At 50.2% G+C, this 18,493-nt stretch overlaps 1 protein-coding gene across 2 annotated transcripts in view; it reads left to right on the top strand.

The window, feature by feature from the left end:
* itpr3 (inositol 1,4,5-trisphosphate receptor, type 3) overlaps positions 1-18,493 on the top strand; it is a 29,504-nt gene that overhangs the window by 4,254 nt on the left and 6,757 nt on the right. The window contains exons 2-45 of one of the 2 annotated variants that reach the window (XM_083674452.1): positions 837-907; positions 2,109-2,230; positions 2,447-2,533; positions 3,022-3,180; positions 3,394-3,492; positions 3,685-3,768; positions 3,959-4,105; positions 4,274-4,369; positions 4,508-4,555; positions 4,691-4,833; positions 5,116-5,215; positions 5,485-5,645; positions 5,763-5,904; positions 6,206-6,367; positions 6,582-6,754; positions 6,886-7,005; positions 7,150-7,338; positions 7,735-7,986; positions 8,254-8,398; positions 8,581-8,725; positions 9,193-9,389; positions 9,505-9,625; positions 10,219-10,273; positions 10,518-10,683; positions 10,934-11,101; positions 11,375-11,449; positions 11,638-11,757; positions 12,014-12,136; positions 12,314-12,514; positions 12,999-13,250; positions 13,508-13,633; positions 13,739-13,864; positions 13,962-14,082; positions 14,352-14,533; positions 14,792-14,940; positions 15,076-15,184; positions 15,320-15,419; positions 15,639-15,814; positions 15,943-16,105; positions 16,367-16,563; positions 16,834-17,034; positions 17,340-17,450; positions 17,619-17,714; positions 17,882-17,983. In XM_083674452.1, coding sequence (XP_083530578.1) covers positions 837-907; positions 2,109-2,230; positions 2,447-2,533; positions 3,022-3,180; positions 3,394-3,492; positions 3,685-3,768; positions 3,959-4,105; positions 4,274-4,369; positions 4,508-4,555; positions 4,691-4,833; positions 5,116-5,215; positions 5,485-5,645; positions 5,763-5,904; positions 6,206-6,367; positions 6,582-6,754; positions 6,886-7,005; positions 7,150-7,338; positions 7,735-7,986; positions 8,254-8,398; positions 8,581-8,725; positions 9,193-9,389; positions 9,505-9,625; positions 10,219-10,273; positions 10,518-10,683; positions 10,934-11,101; positions 11,375-11,449; positions 11,638-11,757; positions 12,014-12,136; positions 12,314-12,514; positions 12,999-13,250; positions 13,508-13,633; positions 13,739-13,864; positions 13,962-14,082; positions 14,352-14,533; positions 14,792-14,940; positions 15,076-15,184; positions 15,320-15,419; positions 15,639-15,814; positions 15,943-16,105; positions 16,367-16,563; positions 16,834-17,034; positions 17,340-17,450; positions 17,619-17,714; positions 17,882-17,983 — 6,082 coding nt within the window. Of the gene's footprint in view, positions 1-836; positions 908-2,108; positions 2,231-2,446; positions 2,534-3,021; positions 3,181-3,393; positions 3,493-3,684; positions 3,769-3,958; positions 4,106-4,273; positions 4,370-4,507; positions 4,556-4,690; positions 4,834-5,115; positions 5,216-5,484; positions 5,646-5,762; positions 5,905-6,205; positions 6,368-6,581; positions 6,755-6,885; positions 7,006-7,149; positions 7,339-7,734; positions 7,987-8,253; positions 8,399-8,580; positions 8,726-9,192; positions 9,390-9,504; positions 9,626-10,218; positions 10,274-10,517; positions 10,684-10,933; positions 11,102-11,374; positions 11,450-11,637; positions 11,779-12,013; positions 12,137-12,313; positions 12,515-12,998; positions 13,251-13,507; positions 13,634-13,738; positions 13,865-13,961; positions 14,083-14,351; positions 14,534-14,791; positions 14,941-15,075; positions 15,185-15,319; positions 15,420-15,638; positions 15,815-15,942; positions 16,106-16,366; positions 16,564-16,833; positions 17,035-17,339; positions 17,451-17,618; positions 17,715-17,881; positions 17,984-18,493 lie in introns of both variants that reach the window. The other variant, XM_083674451.1, reaches the window with a different exon arrangement.

The following is an 18,493-nucleotide window of genomic DNA, read 5'->3' as shown; positions in this document are numbered from 1 at the left end:
TAGAGAAAGCAGAATGTTTTTGTTTTTTTAAATGTTTATTATTAATGCAAAAGATCAGGTAATGTACAATTGGGTGTTAGGGGGCGGATAAGTCTAGACTTTGTTTTTATTTAACCTTTATTTTGGCAGGGAGTCCCATTGAGACCAAGGTCTCTTTTACAAGGGAGCCATGCATTCACACAGTTTACAACCATGAATCATACAAAATTACAACATTATAAAACACAATTAGGAAAATCAATCACAACCAACTGTAATGTACAATGTAGATTGTTGGTTAGATTGTGGTAGCTGCTGCATTTTGGTAGGTGATATCACCATAATCAAGCACTAACATGACAGTTGATTGTGCAATCCTCTTTCTGCTGTTCAGGGAAAGGCAAAGATGGGCTTTCCTATAAAAGAAGGCCACCTTAAATCTCAGGGTTTTTTTTTACAAGATGGACCTCCACCAGGACCCTGTCTGAGATGACAGGAGTGGAGAGAGGGAGACAGAAAGAGGGGTAGAGTTGAGGGAGAGTTGAAGGAGAGTTGAGATACCAAGGCTCTAAGGGGAGAGAAGGGGGAAAGGGGGAGAGGGGGGGTTGACAGATGGTCAAGAGATTTAGATGACCATGGTGGAGAGGAGAGAAGGCCCTCTGGGCTGTGGAGGAGAGGTGGCCCACTTCTTTAAGTCAGTTGATTCAAAAACGACCTTTGTATTAAATTACATAATTTAATTCAGTCAAGCACAGTGCATTAGATCATTTTGTCTTGTCCTCATACAGTACAGTACAGAAACACATGATTGTGTTTATGAACATGATGTCACCTGTGATGATGTCATCTCTCTCCAGGTTGGTGGACGACCGCTGTGTAGTGGAGCCTGCTGCTGGAGACCTGGACAACCCTCCCAAGAAGTTCAGAGGTGTGTGTGTGTCTGTGTGTGTCTGTGTGTGTCTGTGTGTGTCTGTGTGTGTCTGTGTGTGTCTGTGTGTGTCTGTGTGTGTCTGTGTGTGTGTGTGTGTGTGTGTGTGTGTGTGTGTGTGTTGCATGTGAGATGTTTGATATCTGTCCACCTCCCTGAAATGGCCACCAGAGAGACACACACTCATACACACCCACCCACCAGGACTTTTTCCACAGGCTGGTGTCTCCTGGGTCTGTCAACCCACATGTCCCTCGGTCTGACCTATCTTTTGGAGTGGCACAGATAGACCCCCCCTTACAGACATACACACACACACACACACACACACACACACACACACACACACAGTAACATCTGGTCTGCCTCTGATGTGAGCTTCACTCACCCTTCCCCTGGAGCTTTATAAAAGGGAAAAGTTGCAGTAGTTTAGTTTTTCATCTACGTATGTTGATCAAGTCTCTGTATGTGTGTCAAGTATGCTTTCTCCCAGGGGAGGCTGGTGGAGGTAGAAATCACAGGACGGGCTCATTGTAATGCATGAAACGGAATGAGGAATGGTTTGATAAGGTTAGGCATTAATTAGTTAAGGTTAGGCATTAACTTCAAGTGGTTAAGGTTAGGGTAAGTTGTCAAGCATTAGCAAATATTAGCATAAGCAACAACAATTAGCATGAATTAGCAACAAAAAGAAAATAGTGTCCCAAGCGTGATTCGTACCAGCGACGTTCAGGCTCCTATCAGTCTACTATCTGTCTTCTATCAGTCTCATATCAGTCTTCTATCAGAGATAGCCGCCCACATTTGTTAGTAAGTATCTGATAAGGTCCTTGATCACCAATATTAGCCTCCTCTAAAAACAGGATATCACTCTGAAGGTAGAGAGAGTCAATATTGACGAAACACACAGATACACCCCCTCTCTCTCTCTCTCTCTCTCTTTCTTTCTCTCTCTCTCTCTCCCCCCTCTCTCTCTGGGTGTGGAGAGAACACTGTGACTCTCAATCATTGATAGGGCAGGATCATGATGTGTCTTAGATGTGTAGTCAGATATACAGACTCCTTCCCCTGGTCCCCTCCCATCGTTATACTCAATAACGTGCGTGCGTGCATGCAACCCTCCTTTAACCGCCTAACATAACCTAACTGTAACATAACCTAACCGTAACATAACCAAACCCTAACCATCCGTCTCTCCCAGACTGCTTGTTCAAGGTGTGTCCTATGAACCGGTACTCGGCCCAGAAGCAGTTCTGGAAGGCCAAGCAGGCCAAACATGAGAAGGACAAAATCGCTGACGTGGTGCTGCTGCAGAAACTACAGGTACGAATCACAGCTACCACCCAGTAGGTTAGCTACCAGTAGCTACCATCACACCACTAGTCTAGATCCACTAGATCACTCTGTCAGATCACACCCCTAGGATTCTGCCATCTTGTCTGGACTGTACACTCATGTTCTATCTGTTCTGTACTCTGTGTGTGTGTGTGTGTGTGTGTGTGTGTGTGTGTGTGTGCTCGCGTCTCCTGTTCTCTTCAGCACGCCTCCAACCTGGAGCAGAAACAGAATGAGACGGAGAACAAAAAGGTCCATGGAGACGTGGTCAAATACGGTGCAGTCATCCAGGTAAGAACCTCAGCTCCACACCCCCTACACCTCCACAGTCATCCAGGTAAGAACCTCAGCTCCACACCCCCTACACCTCCACAGTCATCCAGGTAAGAACCTTAGAGAGAGTGGGTAGAGGGAGAGAGTCTGTCAGGGAGGGGGAAGGGAGAGGAGGGGAGGGGAGGGGAAGGGAGAGGAGGGAAGGGAGAGGAGAGGAGAGGAGAGGAGAGGAGAGGAGAGGAGAGGAGAGGAGAGGAGAGGAGAGGAGAGGGAGTGTCTCTCCCAGCAGATCAATAGGTGTAATCTGTTAATGGCTGCTCAGTGTTGTGACTGAGCCAGGCAGACATGGGGGCTTATCTTTCTGACTGTGTGTGTGTGTGTGTGTGTGTGTGTGTGTGTGTGTGTGTGTGTGTGTGTGTGTGTGTGTGTGTGTGTGTGTGTGTGTGTGTGTGTGTGTGTGTGTGTGTGTGTGTGTGTGTGTGTGTGGTGTATGGTGTGTGTTCCAGCTCCTCCATATGAAGAGTAATAAGTACCTGACGGTGAACAAGCGTCTGCCGGCGCTGCTGGAGAAGAACGCCATGCGTGTGACGCTGGACGGGACAGGCAACGAGGGCTCCTGGCACTTCATACAACCCTTCTGGAAGCTACGCGCCAACGGAGACAATGTAACACATACACACACACACACACACACACACACACACACACACACACACATGCTCATACACATGCACTAATATAAAACCTTTTAACCAAACTTTATTTATAGAGTACATACAGAGATGCAATACAATCCACTTTACAGAAATCTGACTTAACAGTTAACACACACACACACACACACCCATCCTTCAGTAGTTCTGTCCCCTGTGCTGTAGGTGGTAGTAGGAGACAAGGTGATCCTGAACCCGGTGAACGCGGGCCAGCCGCTCCACGCCAGTAACTACGAGCTGTCGGACCACACAGGCTGCAAGGAGGTGAGACACACACGTCCCGTTGGCAACACATGTCACTACAGGTCATGTTACCATGGTAATAGATGCTACATGTCACATTACCATGGTAACACATGCTGTGGCCCATCTCCTCCCCCTCCTGAACATCTGTCTGGACCAGTAATGATGTGACCTGGTCCCAGTCTGAAGCTGTGCTCTCTGGCCCCTCTACAGGTCAACTCAGTGAACTGCAACACCAGCTGGAAGATCAACCTGTTTATGATGTTCAGCGACCACAAGGATGAAGTCCTTAAGGGAGTGAGTCTGTCACATGGTCCGGGGGGTTGGGGGGGGGGTATGTCAACACAGTCACCAGAAATCAAAGAACAAACAGTGTGCAGTTAGGGTACGTCTAGGCTGGTTGGACTAATGTGTGTGTTGTGGTTGTCAGGGTGATGTGGTGTGTAAGGATAGGGTGTATTAATGTGCTTGTTTTGCGGGTTGTCAGGGCGACGTGGTGCGGTTGTTCCACGCAGAGCAGGAGAAGTTCCTGACCTGTGACGAGTACAAGGCCAAGCTGCACGTCTTCCTACGCACCACCCTCCGCCAATCAGCTACTTCTGCTACCAGCTCCAACGCTCTCTGGGAGGTGGAGGTCAGTACACACACACAGACACACACACACACATACACACTCGCACATATGAAACAGACTTCAAGTTGTTGCAAACAGTAGCCCCGCAATTCACACACATACACACACACACACACACACACACACACACACTCCTAAGGTATGCTTGATGCTGTGATTGGTTCCCAGGTGGTGCATCATGACCCATGTCGTGGGGGGGCGGGGCATTGGAACAGTCTGTACCGCTTCAAACACCTGGCCACAGGAAACTACCTGGCCGCTGAGGTAACGCTACATGCTACTGTCCATGGGCGTGGCTTAACCTGGGATGTGTTCATGAATCAATGAGTTATAGTAATCAATCAGTGGTGTATGTTAACATATCTGTTGTTGTTGTTGTTGTTGTTGTTGTTGTTGTTGTAGGAGAACCCAGGTTATAAAGGAGACAGCCCAGACATTCCGTTACAGACAGTGAGTCTATTGTCTGTCTGTCTGTCTCTATCTACGTATCCATCTCTCCATCTAACCCTAACCCTAACCTTATCTATCTATCGTATCTATCTGTCTGTCGTCTGTCAGTGTTGTTGACCTCTGACCCCTGTGTAGATGGACAGTAGCCGTAGCAACAAGCGTAGTCTAGGAGAGAGGATCAAGTACAAGCTGGTTGCAGTGCCCCATGGCAACGAAATCGCCTCGCTGTTCGAGCTCGACCCCACCACCCTGCAGAAGACCGACTCCTTCGTACCGCGGTACTACACACACACTCACACACACTCACACTCACACACACACACACACACACACACACAGGCACACACACACAAATACACACACACACTCTGACTTAGAAGACAGAACACAAACACACACACACGTACGCACACACAAATGCACACACGCACACACACACACACACACACACTCTGACTTAGAGGACAGAACACACACACGTACACATATACACCCACCCCTACTTACCTGCAGAAGACGCTGTAAAGGTAAAGGTTGAATGTGTGAATGTGTCGTGTCAGGAACTCGTACGTGCGTCTCAGACACCTGTGCACCAACACCTGGATCCAGAGCACCAACGTCCCCATAGACATCGATGAGGAGAGGCCTATACGACTCATGGTATGCTCCTGTGTGTGTGTGTGTGTGTGTGTGTGTGTGTGTGTGTGTGTGTGTGTGTGTACGAATATGTGTACATGTGTGTGTGTGTTCTTGTATTTCTGTGTGTGTTCTGCCCTCTCAGACTGAGTGTGTGTGTGTGTACGTGTGTGTGTGTGTGTGTACTTGTGTGTGTGTTCTGCCCTCTCAGACTGTGTGTGTGTGTGTGTGTGTGTGTCTGTGTGTGTGTGTGTCCTGTCCTATAAGTCTATGTGTGTATTGTCTCCCTCCAGCTGGGAACCTGCCCTACCAAGGAGGATAAGGAGGCGTTTGCCATCGTATCCGTGCCCGTCATGGAGATCAGAGACCTGGACTTTGCTAACGACGCCAGCTTCATGCTGGGCACGGTGGTGGACAGGTTCACTGAGGGCTTTATCAGCCCCAACGACAGGAGGTAAGGACCTACAGGGGGGTGGGGGGGGGATGGCTGTGTGAGTGTGTGACCTCTGACCCTTGCTGTGTGACCTCTGACCCCGGCTGTGTGAGTGTGTGACCTCTGACCCTGCCCCAGGTTTGCCATCAAACTGCTGGAGGACCTGGTCTTTTTCGTGGTGGACACATCCAACAGCGGCCAGCCTGTCCTGGAGGTTGTGATGACCAAGGCCAACCGCGAAAGACAGAAACTCATGAGGGAACAGAACATCCTCAAACAGGTCAGAACCGGATCACTCTGGCCTAGTCTACTGTCCTCTACTCTACTCTGCTCTACTGTACTCTACTGTACTGTACTCTACTTTACTCTACTCTACTGTACTTTACTCTACTCTGTTGTACCCTACCCTACTCTAATCTACTCTGTTCTACTGTACTCTACTGTACTGTACTCTACTTTACTCTACTGTACTCTACTCTACTGTACGGTACTCCATTCCACTCTACTCTACTCTACTCTACTCTACTCTGCTCTTCTCTATTCTACTCTACTCTACTGCCCTCTACTCTACTCTGTTCCAGGTCTTTGGTATTATCAAGGCTCCGTTCAAGGATAAAGGGGCGGAGGGTCCTCTGCTGCGATTGGAGGAGCTGGCGGACCAGAAGAACGCTCCGTACCAGTACATGTTCCGTCTGTGTTACCGTGTGCTGAGGCACTCACAGGAGGACTACCGCAAGAACCAGGTACTGATGATGGTGGTGGTGATGATGGTGGTGGTGGTGATGATGGTGGTGATAGTGATGATGAAGGTCATGGTGGTGATAGTGATGATGGTGATGGTCATGTTGATGATGATGGTGATGATGATAGTGATGATAATGGTGGTGATGATAGTGGTGGTGGTGATGATGGTGATGATAATGCTTCATTTTAAGCCGTGTGTGTGTGTGTGTGTAGGAGCACATCGCCAAACAGTTTGGAGTGATGCAGTCTCAGATTGGTTACGACATCCTGGCTGAAGACACCATCACTGCTCTGCTGCACAACAACCGCAAGCTGCTGGAGAAACACATCACCAAGACAGAGGTGGAGACCTTCGTTAGCCTGGTCCGCAGGAACAGAGAACCAAGGTGAGGAGGGAGGGAGGGTGGGAGGGAGGGAGGGAGGGTGGGGGGGAGGAGGAGAAGGAGAAACATATCACCAAGACAGAGATGGAGACCTTGGAGGAAGGTGTGTGTAACATCCTGGTCTTTCCTGCCAGGTTCCTGGACTACCTATCAGACCTGTGTGTGTCCAACAACGTGGCCATCCCAGTCACACAGGAGCTCATCTGCAAGTGTGTGTTAGACACCAAGAACCAGGACATCCTCATCAAGACTGAGTGAGTGGTGGTGACACACACACACACACATATACACACTCTCACACACACACACACACATATATAGATATGCATGCACACACACACACACGCACACACACACACACACACATTCTCACTGTGTGTGTGTATGTATGTGTGCAGGCGTCGCGTGCCCAAGGAGATGCCCCACGCCACAGAGTACCTGGGCATGGAGGACTTCGCGGAGGAGGACGAGGTGTGGCTGGTCTGGACAGACAAGACCAAGGAGAAACAGGAGAAGAGCATCAGACAGCTGGCCCAGGAGGCCAGGCAGGGCAACGCCCACGACGAGAACGTCCTCACCTACTACAGGTAGGGAGGGGGGGAGGGGGGAGGTGGGAGGCAAGTAGACACATAGGGTCTCCATCCCTCCCTCCCTCCTCCTATGACAGGAAGGCAGGCAGACAGGCAGATAAGCAGACAGACAGTCAGACCTAAAGGCAGGCAGGCAGGCAAGCAGACAGACACATAGGCAGGCAGACAGACAGGCAGGCAGACAGACAGACAGACAGACAGACATGTACCTGTAGGGAGACAGATAGACAGGCAGACAGACAGACAGGAAGACAGTCATGACTGTCAGTACCTGTCCATAGACATGTACAGTATATAATGTGTGTGTGTGTGTGTGTGTGTGTGTGTGCGTATGTATGTATGTATGTGCATGTGTGTCTATGTGTGTATGCATGTGTGTGTGCGTGTGTGTAGGTACCAGTTGAAGCTGTATGCTAGGATGTGTCTGGACCGCCAGTACCTAGCTATAGATGAGATCTCTAAGCAGCTGGACGTGGAGCTCATCTTCCTGTGCATGATGGACGAGACGCTGCCCTTTGACCTCCGAGCCTCCTTCTGCCGCCTCATGCTGCACGCCCACGTGGACCGCGACCCACAGGAGCTAGTCACGCCCGTCAAGTTCGCACGCCTCTGGACCGAGATCCCCACCTCCATCACCATCAAAGAGTAGGACACACTCACACTCACACACACACTCACACTCACACACACACACACACACACACACACTCACACTCACACACACACACACACACACACACACACACACACACACACACACACACACACTGGTTCATTTGAATAGAGACAGATACAGACACATTGACATAATGAAAGCAATAACGTGATGCCTTGCACCACATACAGTAACTTGCAGTGTGAAGGTATTTGTTTTTTAGTTATGTCTGTGACTCTCTGTGTCTCTGTGGTCAGCTATGACTCCAACATGGATGACTCTCGCGACAACAAGAAGAACAAGTTTGCCAACACCATGGTGTTCATGGAGGAGTACCTCAACAACGTCCTGAATGACGACCTGCCCTTCCACAACCAGGAGAAGAACAAACTCACCTACGAGGTACCTGTCCTCTTCACCCCCCACCCCCCACCCCCCTCACACACACACACACACACACACACCCCCACCCCCCCATTCAACCCTCCCCTCGATGACAGTGACGGAGATGATAATGATAATGATGATGAGGGTGGAGATGATGATGATGATGATGATGATGATGATGATTGTACCCCCCCCAGGTGGTGAGCCTGGCCAGACACCTCATCTATTTTGGCTTCTACAGTTTCTTTGAGCTGCTGAGGCTGACCCGGACGCTGCTGGGCATCATAGACTGCATCCCCAGCCCCACCCTCACCAACCCCATGTTCCACGACGATGGCACAGGTAACACACACGCACACCTGTATAACCATAACCACAGGTAATGTACACACACACACACACACACACACACACACACACACACACACCTGTATAATAAAAACCACAGGTAACGTACACACACACACATACACATACACACACACACACACACACACACACCTGTAGAACCCTAACCACAGGTAACGTACACACACACACACACACACACACCTGTAGAACCATAATGGTGCCACAGGTAACATGCACACAACCCTAACCATAACCATATACACCACGATGGCACAGGTAAAATACACATACACACACACATACACACCTGTATAACCATAACCATATATAACCACAACCATATACACCTGTATAACCCTCATATCAATGTAATAACATATACCGATGTAATAACGATATAATAACACATACCGATGTAATCATGATGTAATAACACATACCTCCCCCCGCCCCCACAGGTAAGAATATGAAGCGCTCCATCCACGGCATGGGGCAGATAATGTCCACCATGGTCCTGAGCAGGAAGCAGTCCATATTTGGAGGACCTGGCCGTCCCAACATGCACCTGGAGGCTCAGGGCCGCAGCAAAGACAGCATCGACAAACAGGACGTCACCGTCATGGATACCAAGCTCAAGATCCTGGAGATCCTGCAGGTGGGCTACTCTCAGCCTCAGGGTTTGAACCTGGGTCTTCTGAGCTAACAACCTTCTCTGCTACACTAGAGAAGTGCATGATCAGACCTCTCCATCTCTCCATCTATCTCTCCAGTTCATCCTGAACGTGCGTCTGGACTACCGTCTGTCCTTCCTGCTGTCCGTCTTCAAGAAGGAGTTTGTAGAAGTTTACCCCATGGCCGACGCAGACGCCACTACAGCCATGGAACAAGCAGGTAGCTACCCCTGGTCCCCTGTCCCCTCTGCCCCCCTACCCCCTAACCCCTACCCCCTACCCCTCTGAATCATGCTGTAGATTAATCTCTACATGACTAGATGATAACTAGTCTAGTGTCCTGTAGTGAAATGCTGTTTGTTTCATGCCAGCTGACGTTGCAGCCACAGAACAAGCAGGTAGGTGTACACTAGCCCTAACTGTCCCCTACCCCCTAGCTCCTATCCCCTACCCCCCTACCTCCTACCCCTTACCCCCTACCTCCTACCCCCTTACCCCCTACCTCCTACCCCCTACCTTCCCTGTCCCCTGTTGCTGCAGCCACAGAACAAGCAGGTAGGTTAACACTAGTCCTAACTGTCCCCTACCCCCTACCCTCCCTGTTCCCTGTCCCCTGTTCTCTATCCTAGCCCTACACTCTACCCCAATACCTCCATTACCCCCTGTCCCCTGTCCCCTAGCCCCTAGCCCCTAGCCCCTACCCCCTACCCCCTAGCCCCTACCCCCTACCCCCTACCCCCCGCACAGAACTGGAGAAAGAATACAATCTTTGACATTGTGTAACCTTTTGGTGTTAACTTTGTCCCCTCTCAGCCACCATCAACCTGCAGCACATAGGAGAGCAGGCAGAGGCCATGTTTGGAGTGGGGTACGTTCAGCCAATCAGATCACTCTACGTTGAAACAACAACTTCTATCTATCTATCACATGTCTGCCCCTATGGATTCAGCACCCCTCTCTGTCTTCCATTTTTAACGTGTGTGTGTGCGTGCGCGCATGTGTGTGTGCATGCATTTGTGTGCTTGTGCGTGTGTTCTTGTGCATGTGTGTTTGTGTGTGCCTGTGTGTGTGTGTGTGTGTGCCTGTGTGTGTGTGTGTGTATGTGTGTGTAGTAAGGGGAACAGTATTCTGGAGGTGGATGATGAGGGAGGGCGTATGTTCCTGCGGGTGCTGATCCACCTGACCATGCACGACTACCCTCCGCTGGTCTCTGGAGCGCTGCAGCTGCTCTTCAAACACTTCAGCCAGAGACAGGAGGTCCTGCACACCTTCAAACAGGTATGCGCACACACACACACACACACACACACACACACACAGGTGCGCACACATACACACACATGTGCACACATACCCACACACTCACACACACATACACTCACTCACACACACACACACAGGTGCGCACACATACCCACACACTCACACACACATACACACACTCACACATGCGCGCACACATAGCCCACCCCCCCCCCCCCCACACACACACACACACACACACATCTGTCCCTACTGTCCCTTCCAGGTCCAGCTCCTCATCTCGGGCCAGGACGTGGAAAACTACAAGCTGATCAAGAGTGACCTGGACCACCTCAGGACCTTGGTGGAGAAGTCTGAGCTCTGGGTGGAAAAGAAGAACTCTGGAGGAGGGGAGGGGAAGAAGGACAAGAAGGACAAGAAAGACAAGGGAGAGGTGAAGACTGTAGTCAATGAATGAATCTGTGCTTTATTCAGAGACCTGGCTGCTCCATGATGAATCTATCTGTGGTTGGCTGCATCTATCTGTGGTTGGCTGCATGGAAATGGCATGAGGAGTGTGTTTGATACCATTCATCATTCCATGCATTACAATGAGCCCGTCCTCTGATTTCTACCTCCACCAGCCTCTCCTGTTAGAGATATTGTATAAGATACCGTGCTGCTGCTAACCAGTCTGATACTAACCATTCTGTCTACTGTCCCCCAGATGGCGTCAGAGGGTGCAACGCCCAAGAAAGAGAAGCTAGAGAAGGGCAATGAGAACTACCAGAAAGTCAAGGAGGTGTGTTCTATCACTCTATCACTCCTTCACGTTTTACACTTTTTAATGAAACAAACACAGTGGCCTGAAACAGCTGACTACAGAGCTGCAGGGTGTTGAGTAGCTCTCCTCTCTCTCTGAGTGCTTGTTGTTGTTGTTGTTGTTGTTGTTGTTGTTGCTGTCATCCTCTAACTGCTGTCCTCTCCCAGATCCTGGAGCGTCTGAATAAGATGTGCAGCTCAGGTGTGTGGAAGAAGCAGCAGCGACTCCTGAAGAACATGGGAGCTCACAAAGTCATGTTAGACCTGCTCCAGGTGTCCTACGATCAGGTGAGGGAGCCACACACACAGGTACGCCCGCATGCACGCACGCACGCACGCACGCACACACGTGCACACACACACACATACAGGTACCCCCACAAACACACATCTACGCACGCACACACACACACACACACAAATAGTGACCCATATCAATGTACTGTATATACGTATATATATTTTCACACTTTTTTCTCTATCCTCCCCCATTCTCCCCCATCTCCCCCTCCTCCTGTCTCCTCCCCCCTCCTGTCTCCCCCAGCATGATGTGAAGATGCAGGAGATCATCAGATATACTCACCTGTTCCTGCAGAAGTTCTGCATGGGAAACCTGGAGAACCAAACACTGCTTCACAAGAACCTCAACCTGTTCCTCAACCCTGGGGTGAGTACACACACACACACACACACATACACACACACACACACACACAGGCGCATGCACGCATGCACACACACTGTACGCACGCGCACACACACACACACACACACAGGCATGACTGTTGAGCACAATACAATAAATAATCAAATTCCCCCCTCCCCTCTGCCCCCCCCCCCCCAGCTCCTGGAGGCTGAGACAGTGCAGCACATCTTCAGTAATAACTACCAGCTGTGTACAGAGATCAGTGAACATGTCCTGCAGCACTTCATCCATTGCCTGGCCACGCACGGGCGCCACGTCCAGTACCTCAACTTCCTGCACACCATCATCAAGGCCGAGGGCAAGTACGTCAAGAAGTGCCAGGACATGATCATGACCGAGGTGAGCACTTCTACTCTACTCTAATAAACTACGACACTTCTACTCTACTCTACGACTACTGTTTCTACTACTACTACACTTCTACTTTACTCTACTATACTGCTACTACTACTACTACTACTACTACTACTACTGCTACTACTACTACTACTACTACTACTACTGCTACTACTACTATTACTACTATACTACTACTAATAGTACTACTACTGCTACTATACTAATACTACTACAACTACTACTACTGCTACTACTATTACTACTACTACTACTACACTTCTACTACTCTATTACACCTGAGTCTGGTCTGGGTTTAGCCTTGGTCTGGGTTTTTACCTGCTTGTCTACCTGCCTGTCTGTCTGTCTGTCTGTCTGTCTGTCTGTCTGTCTGACTCCCTCGACTCCCTGTCTGTCCATCTGTCTGTCTGACTGTCTCCCTGTCTGTCTGCCTGTCTGTCTATCAACCTGTCTGTCTGTCCTATAGTTGACCAACGCAGGGGAGGATGTGGTGGTGTTCTACAATGACAAGGCGTCCTTCTCCACCATGCTGGAGCTGATGGCTGAGTCCAGGGAGGGGGTCCAGGAGAGCAGTCCCCTCCGCTACCACATCTCCCTGGTGGAGCTGCTGGCTGCCTGCGCTGAGGGCAAGAACGTCTACACTGAGATCAAATGCACCTCTCTGCTGCCCCTAGAGGACGTGGTGAGAGTGGTCACACACGAGGACTGCATCACAGAGGTACGGCCGACATCGATGGACGACGTCCAGGAAATAGGCTACCAGTAGTATATCATTATTGTAACCATAGCAATGTACAATGACATACAGAAACAATGATGAAAGTAACAATATTGTTGTTTACTATTAAGAGGTATTTTACACGGCACATTTCAAGATCATTACAGATTATATAGTCTTGTACTTCACACCCTGTAATGCTGAACCAGCCTTTCATCCAGCTGTGTGTGTCTCCCCCTGGTGGCCGGGCCTTGCAGGTGAAGGTGGCGTATGTGAACTTTGTGAACCACTGCTATGTGGACACAGAGGTGGAGATGAAAGAGATCTACACCTCCAACCACATCTGGAATCTGTTCGAAGACTTCACTGTGGACATGGCCAGGGTAGGTCAGTCCGCCTGTCTGCCTGTCTGTCTGTGCCTATAAAATATTATGGTCTTTCTCCAGTCACTGGAGTAACCCTAACCCTGCCCCCCCCGACCCTCCAAGGTGTGCAAAAAGAGAGAGAAGCGTCTGTCGGACCCCATCCTAGAGAAGTACATAATCAACGTGGTGTTTGACACCATCAACGCCTTCTTCAGCTCGCCCTTCTCTGAGAACAGCACCTCGCTACAGGTGAGAACTGTGTACTAAGATAGAATACAATGCACTAGAATAGAATAGATAGAACAAATCATTAATTGTGCAATTGACCCCCCCCCCCCCCCCCCAGACCCACCACACCATAGTGACCCAGCTTCTCCAGTCCTCCATGCGTCTGTTAGACTGTCCCTGGTTACAGCAGCAACACCGAGGCCTGGTGGAGACCTGCATACGCACCTTGGCCATGACTGGTGAGTCAATACACCTCCCCCCTGGCCCTGACAGGTGAGTTATTTACATGAATTTACATTACTATTTAGTTACACAATGCATTCTCTCTCTCTCTCTCTCTCTCTCTCTCTCCCTCTCTCTCTCCCCCTCTCTCCCTCTCTCTCTCCCCCTCTCTCCCTCCCTCCCTCCCCCTCTCTCCCTCTCTCCCTCCCTTCCTCCCTTCCTCCCTCCCTTCCTCCCTTCCTCCCTCCCTCCCTCTCCCCTCCCCCCACTCTCACTCTCTCTCTAGCTAAGAGTCGTTCCATCTCTCTGCCCCTGGACCTGGAGTCTCAGATCACTAGTGTGCTGAACACCAGTGCTCTGAACTCTCTGTCACGCTCCAACCCAAACTACAAGAGCTCCACCCGCTCCTCCAGACCCTCAGCCCCCAACAACCCCTGGGACTACAAGAACATCATTGAGAAGCTGCAGGTGGGGCCATAAACCCTACCTCTCCTATCTTCTACCCATCCCCTCTTCAATGTCTTCTTCTCTCTCTCCTTCCCTCTCTTCTTCTCTCATTTTGTACCTCTCTTCTCCAGCAACAGATTCTGAATCACAGATGAGACTGATCTCTTGTTCCCTGTCCTAACCCTGTCCTAACCCTGTTCTACCCTGTCCTAACCTTGTCCTAGTGTTAACTCTGTCCTAACCCTGTCCTAGTGTTAACCCTGTCCTAACCCTGTCTAGGACATCATAAACACGTTGGAGCAGCGTCTGAAGCCCCTGGTGAACGCAGAGCTGTCAGTCCTGGTGGACGTGCTGCAGCAGCCTGAACTGCTGTTCCTGGAGGGGACCGATGCCCGGCAACGCTGCGAATCAGGAGGCTTCATCTCCAAGTGAGGAGGGGGGAGGGAGGGAGGGGTGGGGGTGTGGTATTGTATTAATGGATGACTGAATGAGGTCTAACTGTGTGTCTGTGTGTGTGTGTGTCTGTGTGTGTGTGTCTGTGTCTGTGTGTCTGTGTATGCTAGGTTGATCCAGCACACCAAAGCCCTAATGAGCTCAGAGGAGAAGCTGTGTATCAAGGTTCTGAGGACGCTGCAGGACATGCTGATCCGCACTCTGGACTTTGACGAGAAGGTGAGTGACTGTGGTGTGTGTGTGTGTGTGTGTGTGTGTGTGTGTGTTGGGGTGCCTAAGGTGTTTATATATTAACCAGGTGTGTGTGTGTGTGTGTGTGTCTTTGCGTGTGTGCGTGCGTGTGTGTGTCTCTAGGGCATAGCATTGAGGAAGGTTCTTCTGCAGAACTACCTGTTCACCAACAAGAAGAACAACAACAAGGTGTCAGACCTGGTGGAGCTGGGAGCTACAGGAGGTGGGCTTGGATTACTATCTAACAATACAAGGGATTATGTGTGTACGTTCATATAATTTATATAAAATAATGTCTGTGTGTGTGTGTGTGTGTGTGTCTCTGTGTGTGTCTCTGTGTGTGTCTCTGTGTGTGTCTCTGTGTGTGTCTGTGTGTGTGTGTGTGTGTGTGTGTGTGTGTGTGTGTGTGTGTGTGTGTGTGTGTGTGTGTGTGTGTGTGTAGGAGCGGAGCTGGAGAAGGACTGGGCGGCAGTGGCAGCGGTCCAGTGTCGTCTGGACAGAGAGGGGGGCACAAGGCTCTTCACCGACCTGGTCATGAGCACCAAGAACGACAAGATCTTCCAGGAGAGCATCCAGCTGGCCATCTGTCTGCTGGAGGGAGGCAACACAGAGATACAGGTAGGACACACACACACACACACACACACACACACACACACACACACACACACAACGATATTTATCTTCAGCCTGTCCATGTTTTCTCTCTCTCTCTCTCTCTCTCTCTCTCTCTCTGTCCACTCCAGAACTCATTCTACAAGTTGATGATGGGGGACAACAAGTCCGAGAAGTTCTTCAAGGTTCTCCACGATCGTATGAAGATGGCCCAGCTGGACATCAAGGCCACGGTGTCGGTCAACGTGGGAGAGATGAGCAATAAGGCCAAGGACGACAAGGACCTGGAGACTGGTGAGGAGGAGGGAGGAGATGGAGGGAGGGAGGGGAGGAGGGAGGGAGGGAGGGGAGGAGGGAGGGAGGAGATGGAGACTGGGGAGGAGGGAGGGAGGAGATGGAGACTGGGGAGGGAGGAGATGGAGGCGGGGGAGGGAGGAAGAAGGTGGGAGGAGATGGAGACTGGTGAGGGAGGGAGGGAGGGAGGGAGGGAGGATATAGAGACTGGTCAGTGATGGTTTTTCTGGTCCCACTGGTCCCCCCCCACCCCCCCCCCAGGTTCTGGCCAGCTGGTTATGCCTGCAGCGGGTCTCCTGGTCCCTGGACCCTCCATTGCGCCCACGCCTAGCCCGGCCCTGAGCCTCGCCCCGGAGCAGAAGGAGGCGGAGACAGAGATGGGCCCGGCCGTCAGCATCATGAAACCCATCCTCCGCTTCCTCCAGCTGCTCTGTGAGAACCACAACCAGGACCTACAGGTTAGAACCTAGAACCACAACCAGGACCTGCAGGTCAGAATCTAGAACCTAGAACCACAACCAGGACCTGCAGGTCAGGACCTAGAACCACAACCATGATCTACAGGTTAGAACCTAGAATCACAACCTAGAACCTACAGGTTGGAACCTAGAACCACAACCTAGAACCTACAGGTTGGAACCTAGAACCAGGACCTACAGGTCAGAACCTAGTATATTGACCCTCATGTATTTGACTTCACCATTTAACCTTCCTGTCCTCGTCTTCAGAACTTCCTGCGTTGCCAGAACAACAAGAGCAACTACAACCTGGTGTGTGAGACGTTGCAATTCCTGGACATCATGTGTGGCAGCACCACGGGGGGGCTGGGCCTGCTGGGCCTCTACATCAACGAGGGCAACGTGGGCCTCATCACCCAGACCCTGGAGACCCTCACAGAGTACTGCCAAGGACCCTGCCAGGAGAACCAGGTAGGATAGTCTTATCACAGAGAACTGGGCCAGGTAGGATAGTCAATTACAGAGTACTGCTAATAGAACCAGGTAGGATAGTCTTCCTGAAGTCCACAATCAGCTCCTTTGTTTTGCTGATATTAAGGGAGAGATTATTATCCCGGTACCAGTCCACCAGGACTTGTATCTCATCCCTGTAGGCTTATCATAGTTGGTGATCAGGCCAACCACAATATGTTAAAATCTGTGTATGGTCATTGTGTGTGTTTGCAGATGTGTAGTTCTAATGTTAATATCTGTGTGTGACCATTGTGTGTTTGCAGACATGTATCGTGACCCATGAGTCCAACGGTATCGACATCATCACAGCTCTCATTCTGAATGACATCAGTCCTCTGTGTCGCTACCGCATGGAGATGGTCCTGCAGCTCAAGGTTACCTAGTTACCTAAGCGTTACCTAACTGTTTACCTAGTTACCTAACTGTTTACCTAGTGGTTGACCCTGTGGTTGACCTGCGTGTGTGTTTACTAAGTACAGATGCATGGTATGTGTTCTATTTCCTCTGTGACGAATCACTGACATCAACCCTTTGGTTTCCAGGACAACGCCTCCAAGCTGCTATTGGCTCTGATGGAGAGTCGCCATGACAGCGAGAACGCAGAGAGGATCCTGTTTAACCTTCGACCCCGGGAACTGGTCAGAACCCTCTCTCATCCCCTCTTTCTTTTTCCCCTCATTTTTTTTTGGGGGGGGGGGGGGGGGGGGTAGGTCAGCTTTGAAAAAAAATAAAAAATCCCCCTCTTTCTTAAACTTGCTTGCAAGGCCCCTTTCCCCTCAACTTTTGTCGTGTTGTGGCTCTCCAGGTGGAGGTGATTAAGAAGGCGTACCAGCAGGAGAGTGAGTGTGAGGGAGGAGAGGTGTCGCCGCAGGAGGTTGGACACAACATCTATATCCTGGCACTTCAGGTACAGTCATCTGAATAAACTTTTTTTTAAATGTATTTATTTTTTTAATGTTTTTAGGGCATTTCTGCTTGATTGGGATAGAGACAATAGAGATTGACAGGAAGGATGGGAGAGAGAGGAGGGATGACATGCAAGATAGGTCGAGGGTCGGAATCGAACCAGGAACCTTGCGATTACGTGGTAAGCGCATTAGTGTGCTACGCCACTGAGCGCCCCTGAATAAACTTTATTTACCCCTAATCCACTTCAGCTACAGTCATCTGAATAAACTTTATTGACCTCCAGAGGGAGGGTTGATTTGTCTCTGATGTCACTGAGTGAATGCCTTGCTCTGCACTCACAGCCATGAATCACAAGTCAACAGGCATGTATACCCTGCTAACATGTCAGGCTTCCATCTCTAGCATGTAGCTCCCTTTTTAGTGTTTACATACATATCAGGGGAGGCTGGTGGAGCTAGAAATCGGAGGACGGGGTCATTGAACTGCATGGAATGGAAGAAGGAATAGT

Source organism: Argentina silus, assembly GCF_951799395.1.
Source record: "Argentina silus genome assembly, chromosome: 8".
NCBI lineage: Eukaryota > Metazoa > Chordata > Actinopteri > Argentiniformes > Argentinidae > Argentina > Argentina silus.
Note: the sequence above shows the minus strand (reverse complement) of the source record. Positions and strands in the feature narration are given on the sequence as shown.